The 15431-nt window shown below is 31.9% G+C and overlaps 2 protein-coding genes across 2 annotated transcripts; one reads left to right on the top strand and one right to left on the bottom strand.

The window, feature by feature from the left end:
- Positions 1 to 8750: 8750 nt before the first annotated feature.
- LOC134261485 (uncharacterized) lies at positions 8751 to 11443 on the top strand. Its single transcript, XM_062743924.1, has 3 exons — positions 8751 to 9194; positions 10599 to 10775; positions 10865 to 11443. Exons 1-3 carry the CDS (start codon positions 8751 to 8753, stop codon positions 11384 to 11386), a joined length of 1143 nt encoding a protein of 380 aa, XP_062599908.1. The 3' UTR covers positions 11387 to 11443.
- An 83-nt stretch (positions 11444 to 11526) lies between these two features.
- On the bottom strand, positions 11527 to 15191 carry LOC134261484 (uncharacterized). The gene is made up of 4 exons (XM_062743923.1): positions 15053 to 15191; positions 14248 to 14342; positions 13780 to 14009; positions 11527 to 12367 (listed from the first exon to the last, which is right to left on the bottom strand). The coding sequence occupies exons 1-4, from the start codon at positions 15070 to 15072 to the stop codon at positions 11831 to 11833; spliced, it is 882 nt and encodes a 293-aa protein (XP_062599907.1). The 5' UTR covers positions 15073 to 15191; the 3' UTR covers positions 11527 to 11830.
- Between the last annotated feature and the right edge of the window lie 240 nt (positions 15192 to 15431).

Raw genomic sequence — 15431 nt, 5'->3', positions numbered from 1 at the left:
ATATAAATGTTTAATATACTCCAGCCATATATAATCTGAATGTTTGAAATGTAAACAGATATAAGTATGTAATAAGAGCGCTTTATCGTTCTTATGTCAAAGTGGCAATTTAAAGACTCCAGTGGTATGATCCTGTCTAAATTTATTTGGGGGATTTAATAAACAATGATATACATGATATCACAGAAACACTGCGATTTAGACATCGTGTAATGTTTTCCAAATTGGTTTTTTTTTTGGTATAAGATGTTTAAAAAATGTTAAAGTTTGTTTTAAAATAATTTAAATAAAAAAAAAAAAAATCTTCGTTCAGTTAAAGAAGGCCTTCTGAAAAAAAAAGTTTCATAAACATTCCTACATTAAAACTCTTCAGTTTTTATTATTATTAACACCAAATGGTTCATCAGATTAAACAATTATCATAGAATCAACAACATAGGAAATAGATAGCGCCGTGTACAAAAATAGACATTTTACATTTGCATAGGCTATTATACCAATAAACAAGCTAATTCAGAGAATACGTGTCCCCCGCTTAGGGAAAAAAGTCGGCTCCCCCTGACTGAATTTATAGAATTATTAAATGTATATATGTATACTGAAGCAAATAAAATACATGTATGTCAATATGCATATAAAGATTTTATTGCTTATTCTTCATTATGTGTATAGAAGACTTTTTTATATGGAATTTTTATCACACTGTAATGATGATTTTATAACCTCATAATTTTTTTCATTTCACATGCTGAATACTATCATTTAGTAAAAAAAAAGTATTTAAAAAAAAAAAAAAAGGATCGACCGAGATTCGATCCCGGGACCACTTACACATGAAGCGAGAGACATAACCACTAGACCACGGAATCACAATACTTGGTGTGAAGTATATGCAGAATTGAAGTCACATACATGTATATATATTCATGTTTTAATGTTCGGTATTCTCAAAATTTTACACAATCCATGGTGTTTGATTTATTTAATCTTTATTAAACAGTTCTAATAGATGTAATAAGAACAAAAAGTTCGCCGAGAACCTGTTTTATACGCAAAAACTCTCCTCATGCCCCTGCGCTAAAAATAGCGACATGTAATACTATAAATACTAATAAAACAAACGGGGCAGGGCACTTTGAGAGGGGCAAGAGACGTCCTATGGAGTTTTGATATAAAATTACATTGCATAAGCTCAAAATCTTCTTGAAATATCGCCCGGAAATAATAGTATTACACACAGACAGAATGTATAAATTTACGACCTTGAACTTTGACCTTTTGACCTCAAAATCAATAGGGGTCTTCATTAGGCCACAGGGAGTTGTTATATAAAATTTCATTGCAATAGCTCAAATGGTTCTAGAGATATCGTGTGGAAACGAAAGTGTTTTAACAGACAGAATTTGCTTATTTATGACCTTGACCTTTGACCTTTTGACCTCAAAATCAATAGGGGTCTTCTTTAGTCCACAGTGAGTTGTTATGCTAAATTTCATTGCAAAAGCTCAAAGGGTTCTCGAGATATCGTGTGGAAACGAAAGCGTTACAGACAGACAGAAAGACGGACGGACACACATTTGGTTATATATTGGGTACATCAAGTCCAAGTCCTATTGGATACTGCTTATTGGATACAAAAAAAGTGTACACACGAGAGAGCATTATTTGGGTAGTTACTGTTCAAATCTTATTGGATATTAATCCTCGTGTCCGTATTTTATTGGGTTTTTTCTTATTGTTTTTTATTCATTTCAAATTTATTATATATTTAATATTTGCTGGTAAATTCAGACAAGACTGAAAACCTTTGCTTTTGAACCCATATTTTTGTCAATTTCTGTGGTATAGCTCTTTCATTGTAACACCTAACTAATTTGTTCTTAGCAATAAGGATATACACCTGTATATTTCAAAATATCTCATGTGAAAACACAACTCAACACACCTCAGACTCTGTTCAACCTTTCTTGAATAACAAAATTAAGTATTTAAGGAGAAACCTTTTTGAGTCATGACCAATTAATAATAAGCAAATGCCAATTACATGTTGGACAGAATGAAGGTATCCAACAGGCATTGGACAAGTGTCCAATACCTGTTGGGTTGTATTTTGACGAAGGGATTAAACTACCCAAGAACAATTGAACATGTGTACATTGTCCAATTCTATTTGGGTTTCTTGAATCTCCTCATCAAAACACAACCCAACAGGTAATGGACACCTGTCCAACTCCTCTTGGATATCTACATCCCACCCAACAGGTAATGGACACTTGTCCAATTCTTCTTGGGTTTCTTGAATTGTTTCATCAGAATACCACCCAACAGGTAATGGACATCTGTCCAACTCCTCTTGGATATCTACATCCCACCCAACAGGTAATGGACACTTGTCCAATTCTTCTTGGGTTTCTTGAATTGTTTCATCAGAATACCATCCAACAGGGAATGGACATCCGTCCAACTCCTCTTGGATATCTACATCCCACCCAACAGGTAATGGACACTTGTCCAATTCTTCTTGGGTTTCTTGAATTGTTTCATCAGAATACCACCCAACAGGTAATGGACATCTGTCCAACTCCTCTTGGATATCTACATCCCACCCAACAGGTAATGGACACTTGTCCAATTCTTCTTGGGTTTCTTGAATTGTTTCATCAGAATACCACCCAACAGGTAATAGACACCTGTCCAACTCCTCTTGGATATCTACATCCCACCCAACAGGTAATGGACACTTATCCAATTCTTCTTGGGTTTCTTGAATTGTTTCATCAGAATACCATCCAACAGGTAATGGACATCCGTCCAACTCCTCTTGGATATCTACATCCCACCCAACAGGCAATGGACACTTGTCTAATTCTTGGGTTTCTTGAGAATCCCCTCATCAGAATACTACCCAACATGTAATGGACACCTGTCCAGTTCATCTTGGATATCTTCATCCCTTCAATAGTATATAAACTAAAAGGTATTGGACATTCTTCTTGGTTTACTCAAATTTTTTTTCATAAGAAAGAAAACCCAATAGGTATTGGACATTGGTTCAACTCTTCTTGGATATTACATCCCAACATTAGAATAAAACCCAACAGGTGATGTTTACCTGTCCAATTCTTCTTGGGTTACTTATACCCTTCATTAAAATTGTCAAATTTGTCTTGGATATTTATACTCTTGCATTAGATTGCAAACCCAGTAAGTATGACATTTACCTTTCCTAGTTGAATTCAAATTTATCTGCATAAGCATACATAAGTCCAAAACATATTTAATACTTTAATTCTAACATTCCACATCTCATTCAGTGTACACTTTACAAATGATAGGAAATATATAAGCATTTTGTGCCTAAACTGTTTAGCTTTTAAAGAATTTTATAACCATGTTTGCAAAATTTAAATTTAAATATTGGAACTTGGAGCAAGTCATTACAGGTAGAGCAAGATGCTGAAAACCATATTGATAAATAGATCACACCCATGATAAAATATTTGCCTTCAGTTGCTAAGATTGTGTTGTATTATATGGAAAAATTCTATAATCCAGTTTATTACAGATACATGTACAATGCATATTTTCCCTGTAATAATAAAAATACTTCTGAGATGTAAAAGAATGGATTAAATAGTCATCGATGTTAAAAGATATTACATGATCTTATTAATCTGGTTTGGAAATCACAAACTAAGTTTTGAAGCCGATGAAACAGTGTCACACCAGAAAACTTTAAAATAATTGATGCACTATGTCGAAATCTTTTCGACAAATCGGGATAAAGATATTAAATCAAATCATCACTGTTATAAGTCTTAGAGCTAGAGAAAAGTCATTACATGCCCAAATTTTACATGTAAGACTTTGATCCTATATTTCAATAAATGTCAAAATGGTTTTATTTTTGTTTCTGTTCAATACTTTCTTCTTCAGGGTCTCTCATGGCCTATACTGTATGATACCTCCATTGACCCTGCTCTTTTATATTGCCATATGTTTATCCAGTAGCAGTGGTTATGCTCAGGCAATCTTTGAAATATTCCTCATTTCATGCATCTCCTTCAGTTCTGCATCTGTCCATTTTATTCATTCTGCAATTAGATAAAGGCATTTCTTTGCTGTATAAAACATGTTTTTCTTGACTACAGCAAGATCACCCTTTATGTTGATCAAACCCAACCAAGAAGTAGAAGTATATTTCTTATTCAGAAATATGTATTGATAAATAAAATGGAAGAAAAACTACATTCTATCAACTCTTTTTTTTTCTTCTATGTCTAACTGCATCTTCATCCTACCCCCCATCCGCCATAATTTTATCAAAATGGAATCATCATTCAACACACAAAACGATGTTGCATATTAATTAGACAGTATGTTAGTTTCTGATTGTTAAGAAGGAGATTTTAAAAGGATTTTACACCTATTCCTTGCAAATTTTAGACTTCTAATGTAACACTATCAGTAATTAGGGGTACATAATCTTCAAAAACATCTCTACACTTAATGATAAAGCTTTCACATTAGTATTGTTTTTAGCCCAATGGTTCTGTTAAAGAGGATTTAAAATTGACCTAAACCTTACTAACTGCTTTGAAATTATATTGACAGGGACAGAGACACACTTGACACTCCATCCCCCCTTCCTGGGGTATGCTTTGCACAAAATTTAATTAAAATTGACTAAGCTGGATAGAAGTTGAAAATATGAAAAATTACAGTCAAACAGATTATGAATAACTTTCAGCACATCAGACATGAAGTAGTGATCCTTAAATAAAATACACCTACAAGATGAAGCTGTTTTATTCCTTTGAAGTGATATCTAGTATTGTTTCTTTTCCTGTATGCCACCTCTATCAGAACAAAATGTTATACATGTATTAACATAACCTATGACCGTATAGTACCCCAGTATTTACTTTACAATTAATTAAGTTCTGGAATCAACCCTCAGATGCCCTTAAAACAAATGATTCTAAACTGGCAAAGTTAAAGGGCATCGGAAGAATTTAAAATAAAATGATAGTACAAACAAGCAAACAGTGTGCATGAAAATGTTGGCAAACACTAAAAAATAAATACTAAGGTACTTTCTCAAACCTAACATGAATACTAAAGAGGTGTTATGTAGCTGTATTGCACATACCAAAAGCTTTCCTGCAGTTAAAGCTTGGTTGCCTAGTAGTTATGTAGTATGTACAAGTTTTTCTCTCTATCTCTTCTAATTTAAGAAGCGAAAATGTCTCTAAAAATCTTATGGTTGGCATGAAGTATTCCTGTTCATTTTACTGATTACTTACAATTGTCCTATTACTGAGGGTCATCTTCTGATGAGTGTGTTCTCTGCAATGTTCACAATTGAAGTTCCTGTTTGACCTGTTACATATTGAAAATCCTCAATGAACATGATTATGGTTTTAATTTCCATTGTAATTATTGATTACTTTTATAAAAAAAAATCTAAACCAATTTATTGTAACATAATACTTAGGAAAATATTTATGTAATATCAATGGAAAAAATAAATCATTATCTCCAGTTATCCTAAAATCCCAAGTAAGCATTAATCATATAAATTCACATAAACCCATTAGCTTTTTGTGCTATTAAATCATAGTCATCACTGTGCAATAAAGGAAATCAAGTACTAATCCACAGCTTTGTGACAATAAAGTTACTATCCCCGAGTAAAAAAGTGACAAGCCCAAATATAGAGGCAAAAATTAAAAAGTAACATTGAAAAAAAGTTCATCATGAAAAAAGTCAGGGTATTAACTACAGTTGATTCTTTTTTCAAATTAAAGTTTAATTTAATTTTCGCTAGTAAAATTTAATCATATAAATTAATGATTTAAAAAAAAAATGAAAAAAAGATTTTAAATATTTCTTTTCTGGTCATTCACTAGTTCGTCTAATTAAAACGAAGCAAAAATCATTTTGTTTTCATCTTGAATCATTTAAAGCCATATATGGCATATGTACAATGAAAATTATTAGACTAAAACTATAAGAACTTATTATTTGTATCATTACTTTATATAAACATGATAAAGATAGAAATTTTCCGTAAATTACAAAATCTAAGTCAATTGCGTTATAAAGATATCAAAATCTTATTTGGAGTCTCGGAATTTTCTCCGACTTGGAAGAAAATACAAAAGATTTAAATAACACATTACAGAGAAGATAAAATCGTATTATTAGATAAAACGAGGTGTTCTCCGTGCTCCGAATTGTATGAAACGCTTTAATTTAAATGTATTAACTATATTTCTTTACTTAATTTTGTATTTTTCAAAAATATATTTTTTGATCAGTTACGCCATACATGGCTTTAAAAAAACGCTACATAATTGCATGACACTTATCATTGAGCTGATTGAGTGAATGTATATAACGTAATAATGAGATATCTGTGAGGCATATATGTACAAGCAAATATTGCTATATTAAACAAAGGAAAGGGGGGAATTCAAATTAGGAAATAAAAGATCGTTTTTAAGTAAATCAGTCTTGTAGTACTGCAAAATGGATGCAGTTGTGGAGATTTATGGATAATATGAGCATGCTGTCTGGAATATTTACATATTAGGAATTTAATAGCAAAAAAATAGTGAAAATACAGGTGGTGCTTTTCATGTATTACATGTATATTTTAAAATTCCTAATAGCCCAAGGGGATTCCTCAGTGCTGAAAACCACTAGCCCCATCCTGAAAAATGGAAGCCCCGGGTGTAGCGCGATGCTAATTTCACACCCATCATGTGAAATAGTTATAGTAGCCCTATATCAATTTCAGTATTGTTCAATATTGTTTTAAATTAATTAAAACAAATGACAAAAACAATAATTTAAAAAAAAAATCAAAATAAAGCAGACACTCATTGAGTGATTTATTTATATTTTTTAATTGTGTTAAATCTAGACCCTAAAAAGGGCATGGTAATCAAGGAATCAAAAGGGCACTTTGTGTCGCAACAGGATCTCAAGAGGGCACTTTGAAAACAAATGTTAATGTCATTGAAATTACATTTAACATTTTTTAATTTTTACATACTTTAACATGTTTAATTACTTTTAATATCCTTTCATATTGAAATCTTTATCTAAAACAAGTAATTTAAAGATAAATTCATATATCTGTATTCCATTCTTTTTTTTTAACAATGTATTAATTATTGATTCAGAAACAAAAGGAATATAAAAAAGGCATTTACATCCAATTTCTTCAACAAAAAAAGTAGTAAGGTTACACTTGAGAAAGTAATGGTATTAATCTAGCTGAAACAGGTGCAAATATTATAAAAGTTTGGAGGTATGATTGTTTTTTTACCTGCTTGGACTGTTATTTGTTTACAAGTACAGTCAATTTAAACATTAAAGGAAAATACTTTTTTCAGGGAAGGGGGGATGGGCATTTTGAAAAACGCACTTGGAAAATATTCTACCAACAGGATCATGTGAAAACTGGTCTTACTGCCATGCATAATTTGTTTAAAAAAAAACAACTCTGGCTTTAATTAGAAACTTTGACCCTCAGCTTGTCAAATCTATCAGTTCAATCAAAGAAACTAACTTAGTTTGTTGTTTTTAAGCCATTTTATCACATTACATTCAGTTTTTTGGTACACTGTAAGTATTTTATTCAGATAAAATATCCGTTTTTTCTTCAAGTTGAACTATGTGTTTTATTCTACTTTCGGTTTATAAAAAAACGATCCTGATTTTTATCTTTGGTCTTGGGCTAATTCTTGCATAATCAATGCAATCAAATGACAGTTTCTCAAGTTAAATCCTCTACCCTGACAGCCTGAGGCATGTTAATTAGCCAGGTGGCTGTGTGTGTGTGTTCAAGCGTGAAGTGATTTCCTGTCGTTGTTTAAACAAAGGGATTATCAGCATGCACTGAATGAACAGAACAGCAAAGGAATATTGCCTAAACTGGGCATATTTATTAATTTGGGTTAGGAAATAAGGGCATGGCGCTGGAAAAAAGGGCATGGCGCCGAGAAAAAAGGGCATGGCGCCGCGCCATGCTAGTTTGCTTTAGATTTAACAGTCAAAATCAAAGACTGAAAGAAGCACTGTTTTGACTGAAAGTTTTTCAGTAATGCAGTGAATCTCTTAAGTTACATATCAGATGAGATAAACTTACATACAATTATTTAGTTGTTGTCAATTATCCCATTTATCATCATCTCAGCTCACTTTGCGATTGTAATACTGTCTACATGAACCGATAATTTACAGCTGATTTATTAACACACGATTGTTAAAATTTTCATTTCCCTTTCCAATATACATTGTCAGAACATACTTAGTTGGTTATGATATAAAATTAAATAATAAACACTTTCGATTAATTAAAGATTATCTAACAATATACGATCATTTACTAATTACTTCTCGCCCTCAAGAGAGTTAAAAAGACAGAGAAAATTCAAAATACAAACAAGTGCAACCTAGGATTAATTGTTCCGATATATCTATTTTAATTTTGTGCACAATTGTTTTCAAAATGACATTAAAATTTATTTTCCTTAAACAAGAACCCAGCAATGGGTAAATATTAATCGAATAAACTTACCTTTTCTCTTGTCAATCAGAAAATTTTGTTGACATTTTAGAGCGACTTCATTTGGAACTATTGTACATGGATAACTGACGTCATCTGTCTAAATTTAACCCAAATTTGCATAAAATCAACTGAACAACGATAGTAGGTACGCATGTTTTTTTCCAAAATGGCGCAGAAAAAGATGTTATGCTTTTTTATGTTTGAAAGTTTGTTAGATGATACTGAGGATGAATTTACATACGAATATAGCAACTTCTTACTTCAAACCGGGGCCGTTCTCCATCATTGCTTAAAAGCAGTGTCACCACGAGTACCCGGTTATGTTGAAAATGTTATTCCTCTATTTTCTACAGACAATTTTCGGTACCATTATCGAATAAGCAAAGAAATGTTCGAGGAAATACTCGTTAATATTGGTGCCTACCTCACATCTAACCACGGCGGGGGCATTGAAGGGATTCCTCCATCTAAGCAACTTCTTGTATTCATGTGTTATATGTCAAATAAAGTGACAATGCGAGAAATTGGTCATTACTTTGACATAGGACAATCCACAGTGCATGGTGTGTTGAAAAGAGTCAACAGCGCATTCAACGAAAACCTTTCGAAGGTCATTGTGTTAAAAAGTGGACACCTATATTATTTATAGTAACCTCCTCCCCCCCCCCCCCCTTTCGCATAATTATAATGCAATTATTATATAGAAGTGTTGCATTTTCTTTGTTTAGAGGATTTCCTTAAATTATCGCTTAAATTTGAGTTGCATATAAAAGTAGATTTAATCTACTTAAGCTAGATTAAAAACAATGTTTAAACTTCATAATAATTTAGTGCCAGAATACTTAATGGACATCCTTCCAAATATGCGCTGTAACACATCTATCTACTCGACAAGAAATTCTCAAAATTATGATATTCCAAAGTGTCGATTACAAACTTATAAGTCTACGTTTATTCCTACTGTAGTTAACGAATGGAACTCCATTCCACTTGAAACTCGAAATTTACAGTCAATGTCAAAATTCAAATCTAAAATTAGTAATAAAAAATCTAGATCTGCCCCACCTTCTTACTTTGATTACGGTAACAGAAGACTTAATGTTCTTCAAACCAGACTACGACATAATTGTGTATTAAATAACGACCTTTATAGATGCAATTTAATATCAAGTCCCTTGTGCACATGCGGTAAAGTTGAGGACACATATCATTATTTTTTCGTATGTCCAAAGTATGCGAACGCCAGAAATGAATTTTTAAATAATTTTTTACAATTTGATAAAATCCACATACTAGATACACATGTCTTATTATGGGGGGTTGAATCACTGAGTGTTGCAGAGAATGAACGTCTCTTTTCTTATGTTCAAACATTTATTAAGCATTCTGGTAGATTTCCTTGTTAATTACTGTACCTATATATTAATATATGAATTTGTTCAACTTTTATATATTTATACATATATGCAAAATGCATCAATTTGTTTACTTTTGCAAATTCTGAATCCTTTATATAGCATGTTTAACTGTGACAATATCAATGTGTAATTTACATGTATAGGGAGAGGGCGTTATAAGTATTCAGTACTTGTGCTCAATCCCTTTGTAATTATATTACAATAAAATATGTTCAAATCATTTAATCTTTTGATCTGGGCCTCTTTGCAAATTATTGGGAAAATCTTAACATGTGTTTATTTGAAATATCAGACTCAGAGGACCAAAGCTCATTTAAAAACAACCCTGTGCTCTGATTTAACTTTTGATTTTGATACTACAATCTCCCATTATAGTGTCATGCCATTATTTCAATAGATCATCCTTGGCATGTCATTTTATACCTGTGACATTTTTAAGGCCATGTGAAAAAAAACTGATTTTGACCTTGAAGTCTTGAGTCATGTGAAGGTTTTTTTTTTGCATTCTTCAGTTCTTAAGCCAAGATCACACATGTACATCTCTACATGTACTAGTATATAATTTTCCTCAGAGATGTTTTTTACAATCATTTTAGATTATCCAATGGCCTGATTTCATCGAGCAACAGAGAATTGCACAACACTTTCAGCTTCAATCTGGGCTTCCAGACATAATAGGTGCTCTGGATGGGACGCACATAAGATTATCTTCTTGCATTGGTGGAGATAACGACTATATTAACAGGAAACATTACCCCTCAATACAACTCCAGGTGATAAAATATGAAACTGACTATTGAGTAAGTTACTACCTTGTTAATGAATAACACATACTAAAAATATACATTTTTTAAAATTACAGGTAGTAGTTGACAATGATTTAATGTTAAGGGACATATACACTGGTTGGCCGGGGTCAACTCACGATGCTCGCGTACTACGGAATTCAAGTCTTTTTACCAATGCTACAGCTGGACAGTACTTTGACGTGAATAAGTATATAATAGCAGACAGTGCATATCCATTGAAAGCTTGGTTAATAACTCCGTTTAAAGACAACGGTCGCTTAAACATAAATCAGAGGAGATTTAATCGAGTTTTGTCATCTGCAAGACAAGTAGTAGAGAGGGCTATTGGTCATCTAAAACAACGGTTTCGGCGACTACAGGAAATAACCATACATGACTCTGATGAGATTGTCAAGACAATTGTATCTGGCTGCATACTACACAATCTTTGTATCTTGCATCATGATAGTGTGGAAGATTTCTTAACAAATGACCCTAACGATGGCAATGGACACCCTAATAATTACCCCAACCTGTACCCTGATGGGAGAGATGGGGTGCAAAAGAGGAATCAGCTTGTTCAGGGACTTCCATGACTTTTTGCTTGTATTTGCACAAATTTAAAACCATCATTGTTTAAGTTCATAATAAAAAAGGAGAGCTAATTCAATTGTTTTTTTTTTCATTGAATATCTTTCTTCAGAACAACAAACTTAACAAAATTAAAATCTGAGCAACAAAAATAACAAAAAACAAACCATTTAATTTTCTGATGTACAGACAAAAAAAATATATGATTGTCATATTTTGGGTAAATCACACAACTGTACATTAGAACTGTAGTTCAATACACGTTTAATACATATAACTATGTATCAACAGAAAAAGGTTGTTTATCTGCAACATAAAAGTTTATGAATTCAAAATATTCCTTTACTACTTGTAAAAATACAACAAAAAAGAAGACAGGTAATCAGAGGTTTCTGAAATTAAATTGAGCCTAATACATGTATGTAGACAATTTTGGGACACTTTAAAGTTTACTTTTTATCAACAGATTTCTCGAAAATATCAAGAAGTCTATCAAAGCGTTGCAGCTTTTCTTCCTGGTGCCTTTGCATCTGTTCCCTCATTTCTTTATGCATAGTTTCCATTTTAGTATAAATCATTTCTGCTGACCTTTTCTTTGGGTGAGTTGATTTTTTATCAGTTGTTTTCTTATCGGTTACCGGTATCTCTTTCTCTTGCTTTGCAACACTTGCACCACTGTCAAACGATACTGTTGCTTTGGTTGATGGTTTGTTGCCAAATAAATCATCGAATTCTTTTTGGTACTTATATTCAATTCTTTCATTTCCAGTTTGCTTATTTAAGTCGATAGTTTCTTTGTATTTCCTTTTCATATTTCTAAATTTATTCAGGATTTGCAGCTTGGAAACCTTAATTCCTTCAGCATTCATGTTTTCATGAATTTTATTCCATAATGTGTCATGATTTTTGTTTTTATGAAAGGCTTCATCAAACATGGTTCGTTGGAAAATTAGTTGCCTTTCTTCACTTTCGCCCCATATGTGAACCTGAAAAGAGTTATTTATTAATTAAATTTTCTATAAATGTAATATCCGGTATACTTTTAGAAAGAGCATTTCATATAAACTATTGTGCATATACCAGGGTACTTGTAATGAATCTGCTCTGATGGCTATGTAGACTATACAATATTTAAAGTCAAAATAAAGATGTAAAAGTTCATTTATTGAAAAAATACACAGCTAATTAATTTATAATGTGTCTATTTAGCCATCTGCAGTAAAGAAATCACTTTCTCAACCACCTGTCATTACTTTTTCTACTTTTAACTGTTAAAACAATAAACGTGCCTTACTTAAAGCCGCTTGCTCCGATTAAAATCGCTAAAAATATATATTCGTTTTTCTTTTTGAAAAATAATTGTCCATAAATTATTTCAACTTTCGTCAAATTATATCCCCAAAGTCTTTTTCTTTTTAAAGATATCAAAATTCAAAAGTTTAAAAAATATCTTTTGTTAGGTCACACAAAAAATAATCCTTTGTTGACATCTGTTGACATTGCGAGAAATCACCTTCGAAAAATTAAATTTATCGCTTACATGTATAACTCATGAAGAACAAACCCGAGCATTTTTTCCACAACAAAATGTACATGGGCAATATTCTCCCTCGTTACTTAACTCCCTTTTTAAAAAATCTTTAAAAATATCTGATTTTCCTTTATTCTGGAAATATGCATATTAATATAAAAATTATTATGGATAATATTCAATTAATTTCTTAATTTTAAAAGATATATCATAACTTAGAATTCTTCTAATGGAAAAAAATACTCAGGTTTGAATTCTCTTTATCATTAGATATAACCGATAAAAGTATTTTTTTCAAAGGTGACTTCAAAACAGATCTTAACTTCCCGTCAGGAACCGCTGTTTGTCAACAAGGTTTTTGGTCTATGTTTTCCATGTAAGGATTGTTGTAATAAAGTTTAAAATCAATCTTATAATTAATTTCTATATATTATCTATGTAATGACATACTTTTGTTGTTTAAGATAATATGTGCCTGTTTCGGATGAAGCGGCTTTAAATATTTAGCAATACATGTATATGATATATATGTATAAGCTTACAACATTTAGATTTCTTCCTATTTTTTCTCTTGTTCTTCTTTCCATAGCTATTGAAGTCTTTTAATTTCAAATTAATATTTGATTGAAACTCTTCTGGGGTCAGAAATGTTTTAGGACCCACTTGAATCATGTTATTTTCTGTATACATATAAGGAGAAGATGGAGTGAATAAAGATGAGGTAAAACATCTTGTTGAAGCCAAGCATGACGATGGAAAAGACCCAGATTCAGATGATTCAGAATAATATATCTGTAAGAGTTTGGGGGCATAACAGTTCAGAATTTTGTCTCCGTCATCCAAATTATAATTAAGGCCAAAATGTACCTTTTGATCATCATCTTCCATAGGAACTGTCTTTGGCAATGATTTAGCAGGCGGTAATTGTGCATTTGCAGTAGGTGATTCAGGATTTGACTCAGGTTTTTGCATATTCATGCCAGGTGATTCAAAGTTCTGTGTATTTGTAGCCACTGATTCAGGATGCAATGCAGCTGATTCCGAAGGCGACTCGGAATCAAACATAAGTCTGTATATCGATTCTTTAGTGTCTGGATCTGAATAATAAAAATAAATTACATAAATACGATGTAAAGTTGTAAACGCTACAGATTCCAGACTTCTTAAAACTTTTTTACCAGATTGTAAACATAACAACCATGAAGGGAGAAATCAGTTTATTTCTGTTAAAAACTTAAAACATTTCAGTTAATAGGAATAAAAAATTAAGCATTTATAATGTATGATATCTTTTTTGTCATACCACTCTCCTTTACTGAAAAATATTATACCTACCTCCTTTGGGATCCTGCAAAAATGTTGCAAGGTCTTTGGACATAACACATGTACATTCCTCTCCTGTCTTCCTCCTTTTCACTGTGATTTGAACTCTTAATTAAAACAAAGCATTATAATAAAGTACTAAACCATATTTAGGTAGAAAACAGTGAACAGAAAATAAAATATCTTCTTTTAAAATGACACAGTACTAACATGCTAGCAATTTGGAAATTGGAAATCTGTGATTATTTTTAAAATTATATTTTCTAAATATTTTTTAAATTGTTGTGAGGTTGTCTTATTTTAATTTATTCATTATTCTATATAAAAAAATAATTTTGATTATGATAACATACAAGTGCTGACAGTTGACTAAATCTGATAATGATATGTCTGAATTTAGCTTACATGTGAGTTGATTTCAAATAAAGGTAATGCAATATGTCATAAAAATTGTGAAAGCTTAGCTTAAAAACAAAAGTGCATACGCTACATGTGAAATGTTTAGGGGCTCAAGTCTTTCAGTTTGTCACACAGTGATGACCTTCATTTACCTTTTACCCCCCCCCCTCTTCCCCTCCTTGCTCACGCATCAAGATTTCAATTTTAGAGGCACCGATAACTATACTCTATAGTTTCTCTACATGGATCAAAAAAATTCAGATCCAAACATTTTTAGCGACCTATAATGGATTATAGTTTTTTTTAAAATCATGCAAAATAAAAGTGACGGCATGTAAAATACGAAAACACTGGAAAACATAATCAAAATCATTGCACAAAGCCTGAAAACAATTAAAAACAAATTCTCTGCACTCACGTTTCTACTGTTTCCGCCATATTTGATCTTCGTTAACCACAGGAGTATTAGGGTCCTGCCTGTGTTCATCACGGGTTAAGGTCAAAGGTGAAGTGATGTCATTTTTGTTGATACAAAACATGTTCATATGTTACGCGAGTAACTATAGTTTGTACAATAGTTCCAAATGAAGTCGCTCTAAGTGTTTCTTAGTCGCCATATTTTTTTCCATGAAAACAAACGGTGCGTCGATTTACCCAAAAGGACCCAAAAGGAACCCAAAAGGACCCAAAAGGAAATTAAGAACGACCCAAAAGGACTTGAAATAAAGAGATTAAATGGATATATAATGAATACTTTCATATTTTATTAAAACTAAAACTGGTTTTTTGAGGGTAAA

This window comes from Saccostrea cucullata, unplaced genomic scaffold, assembly GCF_032062105.1.
Source record: "Saccostrea cucullata isolate Sc308-1 unplaced genomic scaffold, CSIRO_AGI_Scuc_v1 ctg12342, whole genome shotgun sequence".
Classification (NCBI taxonomy): domain Eukaryota; kingdom Metazoa; phylum Mollusca; class Bivalvia; order Ostreida; family Ostreidae; genus Saccostrea; species Saccostrea cuccullata.
Note: the sequence above shows the minus strand (reverse complement) of the source record. Positions and strands in the feature narration are given on the sequence as shown.